This window comes from Phodopus roborovskii, unplaced genomic scaffold, assembly GCF_943737965.1.
Source record: "Phodopus roborovskii unplaced genomic scaffold, PHOROB, whole genome shotgun sequence".
Lineage (NCBI taxonomy): Eukaryota > Metazoa > Chordata > Mammalia > Rodentia > Cricetidae > Phodopus > Phodopus roborovskii.
In genome coordinates, this window is record NW_026125052.1 from 29,223,519 (window position 1) to 29,238,190 (window position 14,672).

The 14,672-nt window shown below is 56.6% G+C and overlaps 1 protein-coding gene across 2 annotated transcripts in view; it reads left to right on the forward strand.

The window, feature by feature from the left end:
* Nucleotides 1–12,260, forward strand: part of Tmem104 (transmembrane protein 104) — a 58,424-nt gene extending 46,164 nt beyond the window's left edge. For both annotated transcript variants that reach the window (XM_051180177.1, XM_051180186.1), the window contains exon 9: nt 9,957–12,260. In XM_051180177.1, the coding sequence (XP_051036134.1) occupies nt 9,957–10,717 (761 nt within the window). In that variant the 3' untranslated portion in view covers nt 10,718–12,260. The remainder of the gene's footprint in view (nt 1–9,956) is intronic.
* The last annotated feature ends 2,412 nt before the right edge of the window (nt 12,261–14,672 follow it).

Sequence of the window (14,672 nt, forward strand, 5' to 3'; positions counted from 1 at the left end):
AGCCATGCCTGGCACCCGCCCGGCACTCAGACGGGCACATCGCCCTCGTTGCCACTACAGTCAGCTGCCCCATCCTTCCAGTAGCCTCAGAATGAACCTCCCTTGGGGCCAGCTGTGAGGTCAGGGACATCGCCTCAGCCATGTCCAAAAATGAGTTATGATTCCCAGTATCAGCAAAGGGGCCTCTCCCCATACCCACCTGTGGTCCCCCCGTCCCAGCTCTACCCCCACCACCGCCTGAGAGAAGGGTATGGGTAATTATCCTTAGTCCTAGCCCTCTGTCAGCATCTGGTGGCCCAGGAACACGTGAGTCAGCCGAGGAGCTAGCCCTCATTCCCACAAGTCCAGCAACCAGGGCCTGACCCCAAAGCAGCAATACTTAGGCCTGCTGGCTGCCCCGTGGGAGCTCTTGGGCTAGAAGAGACCACAATGGCATTATTACTTCAACCCCATTACCCACCCAGCCACCCCCACTCGCACACGGATACCTCCCACTTTGGCTCCCCGGCAGCTGGCTCAGCTCAAGGCACTCCATTGGTGTTATTAAAAACACAATTCTTTCTAATAAAGGCCACTCTAGAGCACCACCGCACTGCTTTGGGCTGCCGAGGACCCGTAGGGCTCCCTCCCCTCTGCTTGTACATTCAGAACTGCCACCCCTGCTCCCCAGCTCCACACTCCCCTCGAAGTGGGTCAGACACATCCTCGCCAGGCATCCAGAGAGGAGCTAGGGCTGTTCTGCCTGGGGAAGTTGCTCAGCCCCGCTCTCCCACCCCACCCCCTACAAGTGCCCCAGATCTGTTTTGTAAGCCAGCAGGCAGGATGAAACCAGGCAGTGGTGACAAACAAGGCTACAGGTCCCCAGAAGAGACCTTCGCCTGGGTACAGGAGAGCCTTCTGGTTTCCACCTGTCTCCAGATCTGTGGTGGAAAGTCTCCCAGGGGGGCTGCTCTGATCTGTCACCGAAGGCAGTCAGGGTCTTGTAAGCCTGGGCCATCTGTCGTCCACTGTTGCCAAGTGGCGGCTTTTGAATTCCTGAACTGTCCCTTAGCTGCTGCTACCCAGAAGTCCAGGGAAAGCCTTGTCTCAGAAAATGACAGTCGTGCGCCCCAACTCCCGTTTCCGTTCCTCGTCTGCATGCAGCCACCTTCTCGTGCTCAAACTGTCCTGCCGGGTGGCCAATCCCCACCCTCTTCTGTAGCCACTCCACAAGTAGAGGGGACCAATCAAGCCCTTGGCGGTCTTCATTGTACCCCGAGTTTTCTAGACAGTCTCTCTACACACGAAAAGTCCATCGTGAAGAGAGGAACGTGGGGCTTCTGTGCACGGGCCATGGGGTGAAGCAGGCATGTTATTAGCCTTTCCTTGAGAAGAGCCGGTCATAGGCTGGCAACTGCACCTCAGCCAGCATCGATCAGCACCAAACAGAAGGCTGTGCTGGGCCCCGGGAGGAGGTGGTCATTCTCTTCCGGTCTCCCGTCCAGCAGCTCTTCCTGCCTGCTCTGGTCTGCATGCACCTCTGCCTCGGGCAGTGCAGACCTCCCCACCAGTCCAGGACTGCTGTCCCCGGGGGTTAGTGGGACATCTACCAGATCGCTCCCAAGACAAGGGAAGGGGGCCTGCCGTCAGCTGAGGGGAGGGCCTGACACCACACCACCGTGGTGACAAGCGTGGTCTCTGCACATGGTGGGCCCTTGTGACGACCACCTTCAGAGCCACAGCAGCCCTGCAGCTCAGAATGGGTGCCCCGTCAGGCCAGGGGACTCAGAACACCCTGACCCTGGTGGCTGTCACCTCTCCTTGTCTTCCTCCCTCTCTCTCCTCGCCAGTCCCTCTACACTAGCTGTTCACTCTGGAGGAGGGCCAGGCAGCCTTCAGCGGGGACGGCAACGGGACCTGAAGCTTTATGTTTCAATCTCCAGAAAGGAGATTAGCTGTCTCACAGCCAGGCTTCTGGCTCTGCTGTCCCCACGGTCACTAACCAAGCTGCCCTGACAACTCAGGAATGAAAAATGGAGACTCCGTCTCCCAGACACCACCTGTGTGCACAGAGGGGGGGACATTGAAGGATGACAAGACCAGAGTCTTTCTTGCTAGGAGCTTGGGCTGCTCTGGAGACTGAGTGCCTGCCCTGTATCTCTATCTCAGATGGAGATGAAGAGCTCTGCTCCAAGCCCCTCCAGGGGAAGCTTGTAGCCATGGCGTAGAATTAGTCCTGAAAGTGGACAGTTTGGTCTTCTGGAAGGCACAGGGCGGAGCCAGACTAGCTTGAATCCCCTCCTTTCAGTAGAAAAGGTTTTTAGAGTGAGTTGTTCAGGTGAGGTCAGCAGAAGCAAGCAATACAGTCTCAAGAGAAGTCCTACCTGGAACCCCAAAGTACATCATCAAACACCACCCAAGCTTGGTTTGTCCTCCCTGGGAACACAGGGACCTCTGGTCCCTGCTCAGGTAGATGAGTGACAGGCAGGAAGGATCATGGAGTCTGTTCAGAGGGAACATGCACACAGAGGAGGGACACGTACCTTGTGCAGCTTTAACTACCCCAGATGGGACAAGAAGAGGTGCTCAGGTGTGAGCTACCTGCCCCTGGGACCCCCATCACACTCGCGCAGCCTCCAAAGCCCCGCAGGTCAGCTGATAGCAGTGCTGGGTGTTCAGGGCGAGCTCCTGAAGCTCCTGGGCCAGCTGGGAAAGTGGAGAGGCTAGAGCGAACCAGTCTCCTCCTTCGAGCCTGCCCAGTGTGCTGGTGTGGGAACCTCAACATGGGAAGTGGGGCTGCGGGGTGATAGCGAATGCTTGCTCAGTCCCTGCCACGCTGGCCACTTCTTCCCCTCAGCACCAAAACCCTGCACCTCCACTTAATTTTATTAGTGCTGTGTGTGTGTGTGTGTGTGTGTCTGTCTGTCTGTCTGTCTGTCTGTCTGTCTGTCTGTCGAAGGGAGGCGCCGGCGAGCGAAGGAAAAGCAGGGCATGTGCCGCGATGGCCCATTGAGGTTCTTTCTCTCTTTCCACCTTTATGTGGGTTCTGAGGAATCAAGCGCTGGTTGCTGGGCTTGCACTTGCCTGCTGACCCATCCTGCCAGGCTTCTCCACTGTGCATTCTTAAAGGCAGGACACAGCAGTCTGTCCCAGGAGCGACAGCTTCTCGGGGCAGCACTGACCCCCAGCTCAGCTCTTGTGTCTGAATGTGGCTCCCTCGTTGCAGGCAGTTAGTCCCATTGGTTAAAGAACAAAGGCCAGTCACTTGCACCCCACCCGCCATGACCCAGCTTCAGGCAGAAGCAGACCCACGGCCCCGTGTCCTGGGACGGCAGTGTGGTATTGAAGGACAAAGCTGTAGCCGCGTCCTCCAGCAGACCCAGCCCCTTGCCGGCTCCGGGCCCAGCCACTGACGCATGCACACTGGCCATTCATTATCGTTAGCTCTGGCATGTTGACTCTCTGCTTGGAGAAGGCAGCGCTGTCCCTCTGACAGACACAGTGATGGATGGCCACCTCGATGGATGGCTGCTTCCTTGTATGTACTGAGCTGGAGCCAGAGCCACGAACAAGACCGAGGAAATAGTGCAGGGCCGGGCAGTACAAGCGTGAGTAGACCCAGAGTGGGCATGTGGGACCAGGACAGAACTCTGAGTTGAAGCGGGGCTCTCCAGAAAGCATGAAAGCAAATGGCTGCTTTTGAGAAGGGCCCCGGGGCCTTGACACACTGGAACAATATTTGTTGGATCCACCCTTGGCTCCAAGAGTCAGGGTTTCAAGTGTCCATGTCCCTCTAGGCCACTCGGGAGCTAAAAGACTGTAGCATGTAGTCTGGCTTCTCTGGACACAGCTCCTCATGCACCACAGCTTGATTTCTTATTCTCTTAGGTCCTGCTGTAGGAGACAGGCTGGGGACAGGACTGTGTTCCAGCTTGTCCTGTATCAAGATAGCCGTCTAGCTTGGTGTCTTAGGTCCCATGCTATTTCCCTAGCCCCCTAGGCTAAGTCAGCACCTTCTCTCTATAGAATAGGACTCCTGGCTCTCATAACCCAAGGGGATTCAAGCCTGTGTAGCCTTTCGCCTTTTTTCCATCCAATCTAGTAGGGATTGAACTTGGCCTTGCACACACCAGGCAAATGCTCTCCCAGCTGAACTGCCCCAGCCCTCCTTTCACGTCTCAAAGTACCGTTTAGAATGTAATCAGTATGAAGAAGTTAATGGTGTGCTGGTTCACATGTAATCTCAGCACTTGGGAGGTGGAGGCAGGGGCGTAAGGGCTTCAGGATCATTAGCTACATTTAAGCTGGAGGCTAACCTGGGCTATGTGATGCATGTGTTTCCATGCATGTGTGCGTGCTGTGGCATGCATGTGGAGTGAGAAGAACTTGCAGGAGTCCATTTCTCTACCATATGAGTCCCAAGGATTGAACTCGGGCCATCAGGCTTGGCCACAAGCCCCTTTACCCACAGAGCCATCTTGCTGGCCTAAGCTCTGTGGTTTTCTTGCCACCTTCTGGGAGAGACTTGGGCAGAATTCCGTATGCTCAGAAGTCCCCCCTGTGCCATTTCGGCACTGTGAAATTCCCTGAGAATAAAAACAAATAAAAATAAATCTTCCCATTTCACAGGGAAGAGGAACATTGTAAAGTCACTAAGAAGGACTCCATGCCTTACGTTCACAGTCATAGTGTCCCCAGGAAAGCAGTGGCAGAGCCATGGTCCATGTTCCCCAGCATCAGTGGTACCTAGGCAGGTGTCCCAGTTCATTCCAGCTCCACAAGATGCCAGGATCCTGAAGGAAGGCAGGGCCCTGCCATGCTCCACACCACCCTGAGCAGCAGGAAGGCCCACACCAAGACTCAGAGACCAAGGGTGACCGCCAGGTCACTTGCAGTACTGCCTAAGAGCACTGGACAGGAGCCCTCCCCTCTCCACACCTCCAGTGCAAGCCAGCTCCTCAGTGGCTGCCCCTGGCTGTGTTCCCACTGCTTCAACATTGGAGCTGGTCTCTTTTGACAACTCCAGTCTCTGAGTGTGTGCTTAGGGGGAAAAGACAACCATTTCCTGTGCCCTCCCATTGCCCTAAGACGTCTGTTCTGGATGCCCAAGCAGACACAGACTCCTGCTTACCCCACATCTGGCCCCACCAAGTCTGTAAGTCCATCCATGGCTTCACCTGGTCATTAAAACACTACTCACCTCCTCTGCCCTGGGTGAGTCCCAAGAAGGCAGGGCCTGCGTGGGAAGGCGGGGGTTCAGGAGAGGCACCGTTTGTTTAGTCTGATGCTCTTAGGGATCAGCGTGCCTCTGTCCTTGGCAGGTACCCGGAGGGTGCGGCTTGCCCTTTGTCCCTGCCAAGGGGATGCTCTGAGGTCAGATGGACAGACAGCTCCCATGGGGATTTACCTGGCTCTTGACAGCAGGAAAGAGGGAAGAGCTACCCGGGTGCTACTGGTGCCCAGGTGGCTTTGGCCCTGACCTCCCCACACGGGGCGGGGAGATGGGCCGCCCAGGGCTAAGTAGCAGCGCCTGTTTTTGTCTCAGTTCCTCAGATAATGGCTTGCCCTCTGCACCTGCCCGTCCCCTCCCTCCCTCCCTCCAAAGAGTTAGATGTTCCCCGGGGCGGACTGCGCCTCAAGGTGAATCAGTATGGCAAGGCCAGCTTGTAGACCTTAGATCAGCTGTCAGAAGCCTGCCTCTAAGCAGCACGTGGTTTCAGGCAGAGTCAGGGATGGCAGCTGGCCCCATCTTGCCTTGCAAGAGCAGGTGTAGCAGCCACAGACCTGGGCAACAGAGCAGCCAGGGAGGTCCTTATATTCCCTTCTGGCACCTGGCACCTGCCTCTGTTCCTCCCTCAGTGAGCTTCTACCCTTGAACTTGGGCCTCCCTTAGCCACAGGGATGTCGTCATAAGGTGACCACTAACCAGGTACCTTCTACCTGTTGGCTCTCCTACACTCTGGACGCCACAGGGACAGGACCCCTGAGGGGCCGGAATAGTGGCCACACTCCGCAGACATTCAGTGAGACCATTGAATGAGTGAGTGATGCTCAAGGCCAAGCCTCAGGTTATGCAAAACCAGCACAGTTGTTTCTATAAATAATAAGAAGTCTCCTGTGCCCACCCCCACCCCTGTACAGATGACCTGCCCAGACCTACCGTCCCCATGTGACCTAATGTGAAGCTCTCAGCAGCCTTCTGAGGCCTCCCTGGCTCCTCCATGCTTCTCCACACCCCTTGGAGTGTGACTTCCTGTGTGGAAAGTAGCTGCATACAGATGTGGATGCTCAGAGCTTAACCCAGGATAGGGCGGCGCAGACACACCTGGCTCTGTCGCCTGGGAACCTCAGGCAGGGCTCAAGGCCAGGCAGACCCCTGCAGCTCTGATGGGGACATGTTGGGTGTTTGGAGACCACTCACCATCCTACCTCCATGCCCATCGGTGCCTCTCCTGCAAATAGAGGCGAGCAGCAGCTGTAAGCCAGGGTGGCACAGCGAGCCACCCCTCCTGTACTGTGTCGCTCACAGCCTGTCATCTTATTTCACCTTGATTTATTAGCAGACCTGATGAGTTTTTGGAGCAGCCGTCTCCCCAGGGGTGGGGTGATCAATCTGGGAGATAGCCCGTGAAGTCAGCTCCTTGGGCACTCAGGAAGGCAGGGAGTGTCAGGGACAAAGGCATCTGGCCCCAGGAGAGTGGGGCTTCGTCGTGCATCCTGGTCTTGGGGACCGCGCAGGTCAGAGCCCCCTACTTCCTTCCCTTCTCTTGTCCGTGCTTTCCAATGAGGGCGTAGATATTTCTTTTGAACTTAACGGCTTGGAAGCCAGACCGACACCCTTTCCTCCTTTCGCCTCCCTGTTCCCAGGGGACGGTGCCATCCGAGTGTACTCAAGGGGGCGGGAAGCCACTGGACCCTTCTCTTGGACTTGGCTGGGGCTCTCCCTCTGCCTCAGCGAGGGTCCCCACTGTGGCTAGCCAGAGACTTCCTTGGGCACATGCGTGGGCCCTCCCTTCTCCTGGCATGAGTGTGTCTCCCTTTGTATTCACTGGGCCAGGCACACAGTAGGCCCTCAGGAGTCACCTCATCTCTTAGGTGCTGTACTTTTCCCTAACCTGGCCCAGTGGCCTTTCCATGCGGTCCGCATGTTTGGCAGGAAGTGCTCAGTGTGGCTGAGGAGAGGGTGGGAGCTAGGGAAGCTGCCATTCACTGGCCATTGGTGGCACACACGTTTGATCCCAGCACTAGGGAGGCAGAGGCAGGTGAGTTCAAGGCCAGCCTGGTCTACAAAGTGAGTTCCAGGACAGCCAGGGCTACACAGAGAAACCCTGTCTCAAAAAAAAAAAAAAAAAAAAAAAAAAAAAAAGCTGCCATTCCATAAAATGACCCTGAAGAATTAATTAATTTTGGGAAAGCGTGTCCATGTGTGTCTGTGTGTGTGTCTGTGTCTCTGTGTGTGTGTGTCTGTGTCTGTGCATGCCACGTGTGTGTCTAAGTGGTGTTACAGGCAATTGTGAGCTGTGTTCTGAGACCTGGGCTCAGATCCTCTGGAAGTGGAGCAATCTTAACCACTGCTGAGCCATTTTTCTAGACACTTTTATTTGGAGACAGAATTCACTTATTTCCCCAGGCTGGCCTTGAAACTCGCCATCCTCCTGCCTCTGCCTCTGCCTCCTGCGTAGCTCCTCTCTGGAATAGCATTAACAGGTAAGACTAGTTATGAGGAACTATGGTGCCTTATCCCCTACAGCCACACCTTTATAGGCCATCCTGAAAGGTCTAGAAAACCCTGACATAGGATGCGGCCCCTGAAAGACCAGGTCAGTGGGTAGATACGGAAGGGGTCGAAGGTACATGCACACACTTACACACCCAGTGTCCTTGCTTGGGTTTTCTGCAGTAAAGTGGAGGGAGCCCAGCCAGAGTTGTCTGCCCTGAACAAGCAGCAGGTTCACAGGACTTGAGGCTGCCCCCAGACAGCAGAAAGACATAGCAGGCACCTGAGGCCAAACCCAACCTCACCAGCCAGCATCTACCTCACCAGCCAGCCACCTCCTGCCTTCTTGCCCACTGGAAAGACCCAAGGCCAAGGTCAAGCAACAGACAGCTGCAGGATTTCTCCACTGGCCTCTTTCCAAATTCATGCTGGCTGTGGCCAAGATCTGGAGCACGGCCAGGTCACAGGCGGCATCCCAAACGGTGATGGCAAAACACAATTCAAATATTGCCTTGCAACGGCTACTTCCTTGGCCCTTATCTAGTGCCCCACCCCCGTATGGTGGCCCAGTGACCCAGCTGTCTGCTCCCACCTCCTGAATAACGGGCTGCCAGTGCTGTGCTGTTCTTAGGCTCCAGGACCCTCGCAAGCACACAAGGTACCACTTCTGCTCACCTGAGAGTTTCCCCGACACCTTGCCTTGGTATACTTCCTGCAGCTTCCTACACCTCTGGGATGGGCCAGACTCCTGGGGTCATGGGCTGAGGCTGAGAGAGAAACTAGGTTGCTGCTTCCCTTTGACTGGCCAGGGCTGCAAAGATTTGTGATGCCCTGGGGCAAGAGGGCTGAGAGCTGAGACAAATCATCGTCTTATTGGCAGTTTTCATAGTCCTGTTCCCAGCCCCCACCTCCCACTCTGTCCTCTCTCCAACCTCGGGCTGCTCTGATTAAAAGTAATAAACGACTCCAGCCCGCTCCCAGGTGTCACCAAGGGAAGAGACATTGGCCTGGCTTCTTGTGGGTCCAGCAGAACAATGTGTCCCAAGAACCAAGGAGTGTACCCATGCCCTGAGGCGGATAATACCGGTCCTCCAGCTTCAAACTGAGGAAGAGCCCTGATGCTCTGATGGGGCTCCCAGATGGGGACACGTCGCCTTGCCTGGCCTGCCACCCACAAAGAAGTGTCACACATGCCCTGTGGACTTGCCCCCGACTACAGGGAGTGTTCTGAATAGAAGCAGCAAAGATGTATACATTCAAAATGGAGGTGAAGATGCGGGGGTCCCTGTGTGTGTTGAGTGGTTACCACTGATGATTCTGGGTGATGTCAGTAGCAGACGTCAGAAGCCACAGAGGTCTGGAAATACCATCTTAGCTGGCAGGAAGCTTGCCGTTGGCTGTGCTGTAGTGAGTACCCTATGGGTGTCTTCAGGCTGGTGAGCAGTCCATGGGTGGAGGCCGCCAGGTAAAGCCAGGGGAAGCCTGCCGCTGTTCTGAGCAGATAGGGTCACAGATGCCTTTCTGCAGGAAGTTCCCTGTCCCCTAACTACACCACCAAGCCCAGAAGAACAGAGCCACTTGCCTCCAGCCATAGGACCGGTCCTGAGACCCACCTGCCTCTAGACTGCTCTCTGGTGCCATTTCTTCCCTGGAGTGACCCCCCAACTACTTCCCACCTGCCGAAGACCCTGGTCACCCAGCCCTTCACACAACTCCCAGCCTTCCTGCCCTCTGACCCACATGTAGCCGGGGACCTCTGCCTAAGAGGATGCCTCCCCCCAGATGTAGCCTGGGACCTCTGCCTAAGAGGATGCCTCCCCCCAGATGTGCATGTGCCTTTCAGCCCTCGGCTCCCCACACCCGGCTCCACAGGCACAGTGCCTTGAAACCAAGGAAGAGAGAAGGAATGATTGCTGGCCCCGTGCGTGCCCCTGACAGGAAGCCGACAGTGCCCCTGAGAGAGTCCTTGAAGGACGAAGAGGGAGCCGGCAGCTCCTTACCAGGCTGAATCGTCCTGCGCTCAGCCCAGCCTCCCCTCCTTCCAGGTCGTGTCCAGGCCCATTTCTGGGAAGAGGAGGGAAAACCAGACCTGGGTACCTAGAACACGCACCAGCTGGGCAGATCCCGCATGGCTGTGGGGTTCCACGGTTCCTGTCCCCGGGCTCCGGCCCTTACACAGCCCTGCGGAGCAGAGATGCAGAGTCTGAGGGGTGAGGCAGTTCATCCTCACCAACTGACCCCCTCCCTCCTTGTCTTACAGCTTTCGCCATCATGATTGTGCTGGCCCTGGTGCGCATCGGGAGCAGACAAGGAGAGGGGCACCCACCCCTGGCCAACTTGTTAGGGGTTCGGAACTTGTTTGGGGTTTGTGTGTACTCCTTCATGTGCCAACACTCGCTGCCATCCCTCCTCACCCCCGTCTCCTCCAAGCGCCACATCACACGCCTGGTGTTCCTGGACTACGCGTTGATCCTGGCCTTCTACGGACTCCTCTCCTTCACGGCCATCTTCTGCTTCCGTAGCGACAGCCTCATGGACATGTACACCCTCAATTTTGCAAGGTGCGACGTTGTGGGCCTGGCTGCCGTCCGATTCTTCCTGGGCCTCTTCCCTGTGTTCACCATCAGCACCAACTTCCCCATCATTGCCGTGACCCTGCGCAACAACTGGAAGACACTCTTTCACCGAGAGGGTGGCACGTACCCGTGGGTGGTGGACCGCGTGGTGTTTCCCACCATCACCCTGGTGCCTCCCATTCTGGTGGCCTTCTGCACCCATGACCTGGAGTCCCTGGTGGGCATCACGGGAGCGTATGCGGGCACCGGCATCCAGTATGTCATCCCTGCCTTCCTGGTTTACCTCTGCCGCAAGGACACCCAGCTGACCTTCGGCTGTGGAACGGTCAACAAGCACAGGTCCCCGTTCCGCCACACCTTCTGGGTAGCCTTTGTGCTACTGTGGGCTTTCTCCTGTTTCTTCTTTGTCACGGCCAACATCGTCCTCAGTGAGACCCAGCTCTGACAGCTTGGCGTACCTGGCGAGAGGAGGCAGGGACAGCCCAGCGCCAGCCTCCCCGCCTCAAAGCGGTTTTGAACTGCCACCCAGTCTACATGAGCACGCTAGACTGGGGCTCTCGGAGCAGGCCGCCGCCTGCATCTCCAGCTGGTGTCCTCTCCCCACCCAGGCCTCGCCCTGCAAGACAGCCCTCCTGCCTAGGAGCATGGCTGTTCCCGGATTCTGGGATGGATCCAGTCTGTTACACACATCCCTCCACCCCTGCCACTGGAGGCTGGCTCCCTTCTCTGTGCAGCGGGAGGGGGGTGGTGGAGACAATGCTGGCATTGCTGCTATTTATACTAGACCCCGTGTCCCCTCCCGCATCCTCGACCGTCCACTAGCAGCTGCTGCCTCTTCAAAGGCAAGTTCCCAGGCCCTGGCTCTCCTAACCTGGCCTTCTTGTGCTGGGCAGGGCCCATTTCCTGACAGTCCTGACCGTTGCTAAGTGTTCCTCCTGTGGGAGGCCTGGCCAGCCCTGGTGACAAGGACAGGAAGTGCTAATTGGTACCGGGGTCCCTAGACAAGAGCTGTGAGAGCTTTCGCTGTGGGCGCTAGGTCTGCTGTGGCAGACACATGAAGCATCCCTTCCACAGGGTTTAAAGCCCTTGGCTTTGGGTCCCTGAAAGGGGCCCTCTGTTCCCTGGCTTCTCCTTTGGAGCCCAGGGACCTCCTGAAGTGCGGGGTAGCACTTGAGAAGCTGCCCTCGCCGCCCTACCCACACCCATAGTGGCTGACTGCCCCTGACTTAGGGCAGGGAGAGAACAGAGTGCCCCCCCAAAAGGCCTGTGCCCATAGCCCAGCTTGCTCCTGTGCTGCATCGCTGCACTGAGGTGGTAGTGCCCCCAGGGGTGTGGTCTGGGTGCTCAGTGGCTGCTGTGGAGCTGGAGGGGGCGTCCACCACCATAACTGTGGAAGGAGGCCGGGTTCCCAGCTGCCTCCTGTCCAGTCACGCATGCACCCTCTAGGCCCAATGCCTTGGAATGAGCGATTTAATGAACTGCATTTTCAATGTGCCTTCTGCTTTGGGCACCAGGGATCCCTCCCGACCCTGGCTTGCCCCAACCCTGGGCCTAGTCCTGTCCTGGACAGAGCTGCCTCTGGGGTAAAGGGTCTCAGACCCCCCCACCCCTCCTTCTTGATTCCAGTGCCTTGCTCGACCCTCATGAGGGGACTTGCGCCAGCCGCCCCTTCCCATCTACATCTTGCCATTTAAAGCTTGAGCCCTACTATGCTGTTGGATATCCTGTGACCCTGTCTACAGCTTTGTCACCACTGTCACACATTAGCAGTCCTTAAGCATCGTCATTGCCCATCCACATGAAAAACAGACATCCCTCTCCCCATCTGCCGTGGTGGCGTCTTCCGAGAAGGCCCTGCCCCAGGGTGGGCCAACTGAGGAGACCAATACAGCAGCAGCAGCAGGCCCAGGGATAGGGAAGACTGCCCTTCCTCCCATGCTCCGCTGTTTGCCCAGAACTCAATTAAAACATCTTTACTTACCCTTCTCCCTCTTGCTTAAGGACAAAGCAAATTAAATCATCTTACTGCAACACTCACACGTGCGTGCGAGCACACACACACACACACACACACACACACACACCTCATCCTGCCCCCAGGCTCCAAACGAAATTTTGGTGGAAAATTGATTAGCCTCATAAAGCCCAAGTTGGTTTATGCGGCAATCTGGAGCCACACCCAGCAGTGGAGTGGCTGCTGTGTCCCCTCCACCCCCCAAGTCAAGTTAGGGAGCCCCAGTCTAGGAGGCAGGAGGGACCCGGTGGCTGCTAACGCCAGGCTGAAGCCCACCCCACTGCACGCTGTCTAGGCTCTCTACTCTTCCATCTCCACCCACTGTCTGGCCTGTCAGAAGTCACGTCAGGTCACCTTCCTCACCACACCTGGCCTCTGTCACTGGCAGAGAGGAGTTGGACACGGAGAGGAATAAAGGGCTTCGCATCCCCGGGTGTGGGTGACACCTGTTCCCCCGCAGGCATCAAGCACATTAAATGTTTTTGCATGCCCCGGGTAAGGTGACAGGCCAGGCTATTAGTGCCTGTTTGCAAAGAGGCCCTGAGGTTAGTGAGGTTGGGAAGATGGCAAAGGAGCCTACCCAGCCTGGCCCCAGATCCAAGTCTCCTTGGAGGAGGTCTGGAACTTGGCAGACGGCACTGCCATGGATCTGCATTTCTCTGTGGACCAGCTCCTCCTGAGGGTAAGCCAGGTCAAGGTGGGGGTGAGCACTCAGCAGCCCAGCAGAGCGCAGTGCCAGGAACTCCTGCTGTGCCTCACCTGAGGCCGGTAGCTGGGGCAGATGGCAGGTGACAGGCTGCAGGGCACTGCCGAGGGACAGAAAGTGGCAGTGGGCACCAGGCCCAAGGCCACACAGCTGTCCTCACCCCACGGGACCAAGAGCAGCCCCAGCAACAGGCAGTGCCGGCCTCATGGGGCTCCAGCCGAAGAGTAGCAGCTGGGTGGTTCCAGACCCAGGGGCAGAGGAAAGCTGAGACATGCCTACTGACTGCTGCCTGCCAGGGGCCATGAGGCTAGTTCTCAGTAGCCAGGCTGCAGGCAAGCCCTGCCCACCTTCCTCCCGTGGGCATGCTGCATGTCTGGCACAGTGTTGGGTACATTGTGAGGACCAAGCTGTCAGACCCCGTGGCCTCTGAGCAGTAGGCATCTGCAACCGTCCCTCTTCTAGGTCATAGATCGTGGGAATTAAAGGACTGAACTTAGCCTGGCACCGAAGTCCTTAATAAAGAAAGCTGCTATTACTGACAGTTGTCTCCTTAAGTCATTTCCCAGCTGTGGCTGTCCTGGTAACCCGGGACTGACAGGACTCGACTGAGACTGGCAGATATTACTTGGCTTTATCGACTCCTAATGAAATGGTAGTCCTGGTGCGCTTCAGACCCTGGCGTCTACGGGGCTTTGGGGAAGAGAAGGCTTGGCCATGGTTCCCTAGTCTTCTAGGAAACTTGAGGGCAGCCCTCCCCTTGCAAAGAGCAAGGTAAGTAAAGCCAGAGGGACACGGCTAGAAATGTGATGTCATCCCCCCCAACCCCTTTGTGAGCACTGGCTCCCCTGGAAAACGCTGATGACTTAAAACAAACCAGGGGAGCAGCTAGGGCAGCCACAGGAGGGAACTGGGTCAGACAGTGTCACACTGTGGGGCCAGTGGCAGGGCCTTGCTTTTGCATCAAAAGGAAGAAAACAGCATTGAAGGTGGAGGTTGTTAGGGCCCCAAGTTAGATTCTGTCCTATGACCTCACATTCCCTACATGCACACACACACACACACACACACACACACACACACACACAGTCTTTGTGTCTCCTCTCAGAGGTCTGAGAGAGCCAGGGCCTCTATACCATGAACAAGAAGCTAAGCTGTCTGTCCTTGCCCCTCTATGCATTCCTAGAAAAGAACCAGCCTGCTGGCGCCTGGGCCAGCAAGCATGAGCAGCCCTCATCGGAGCCAACAGCAGGCTTGGTTCCACATTTGACTCTTAATTATTATCTTTCCAGGTCTGGGTTACTAGTGATCTTGGCCAGCAAGCAACGCAGCCTAGACCTCCCGCCTCCTCCCCACTCACCTGCTGCAGCCTTCCCCCACAGCTCCACACAGACTGACAGCTCCCAGTTAACCCTGTCACCGCTGGGTCAAGTCTGGGTCCAAGTCAGGCTCCCTTCCCGAGAGCACTATAGTCAGTACGCACCTAGGCTTACGGTCTCCACCACCTGTTGCCCGGTTTCATCTTGAGAACGGCCGGCCGTAAGTGATTATGACCGTAAAAGAGGGGGGCTACCCATTCTTAGGGTGATCGGACTCTGGCCATGGTGGAAGTGTATCTGACCTTGCCATTTTCCCTAAGACAAAACTTTAAAAAGCCCAGTTGTCGTGGCCCCCACCCAAGCA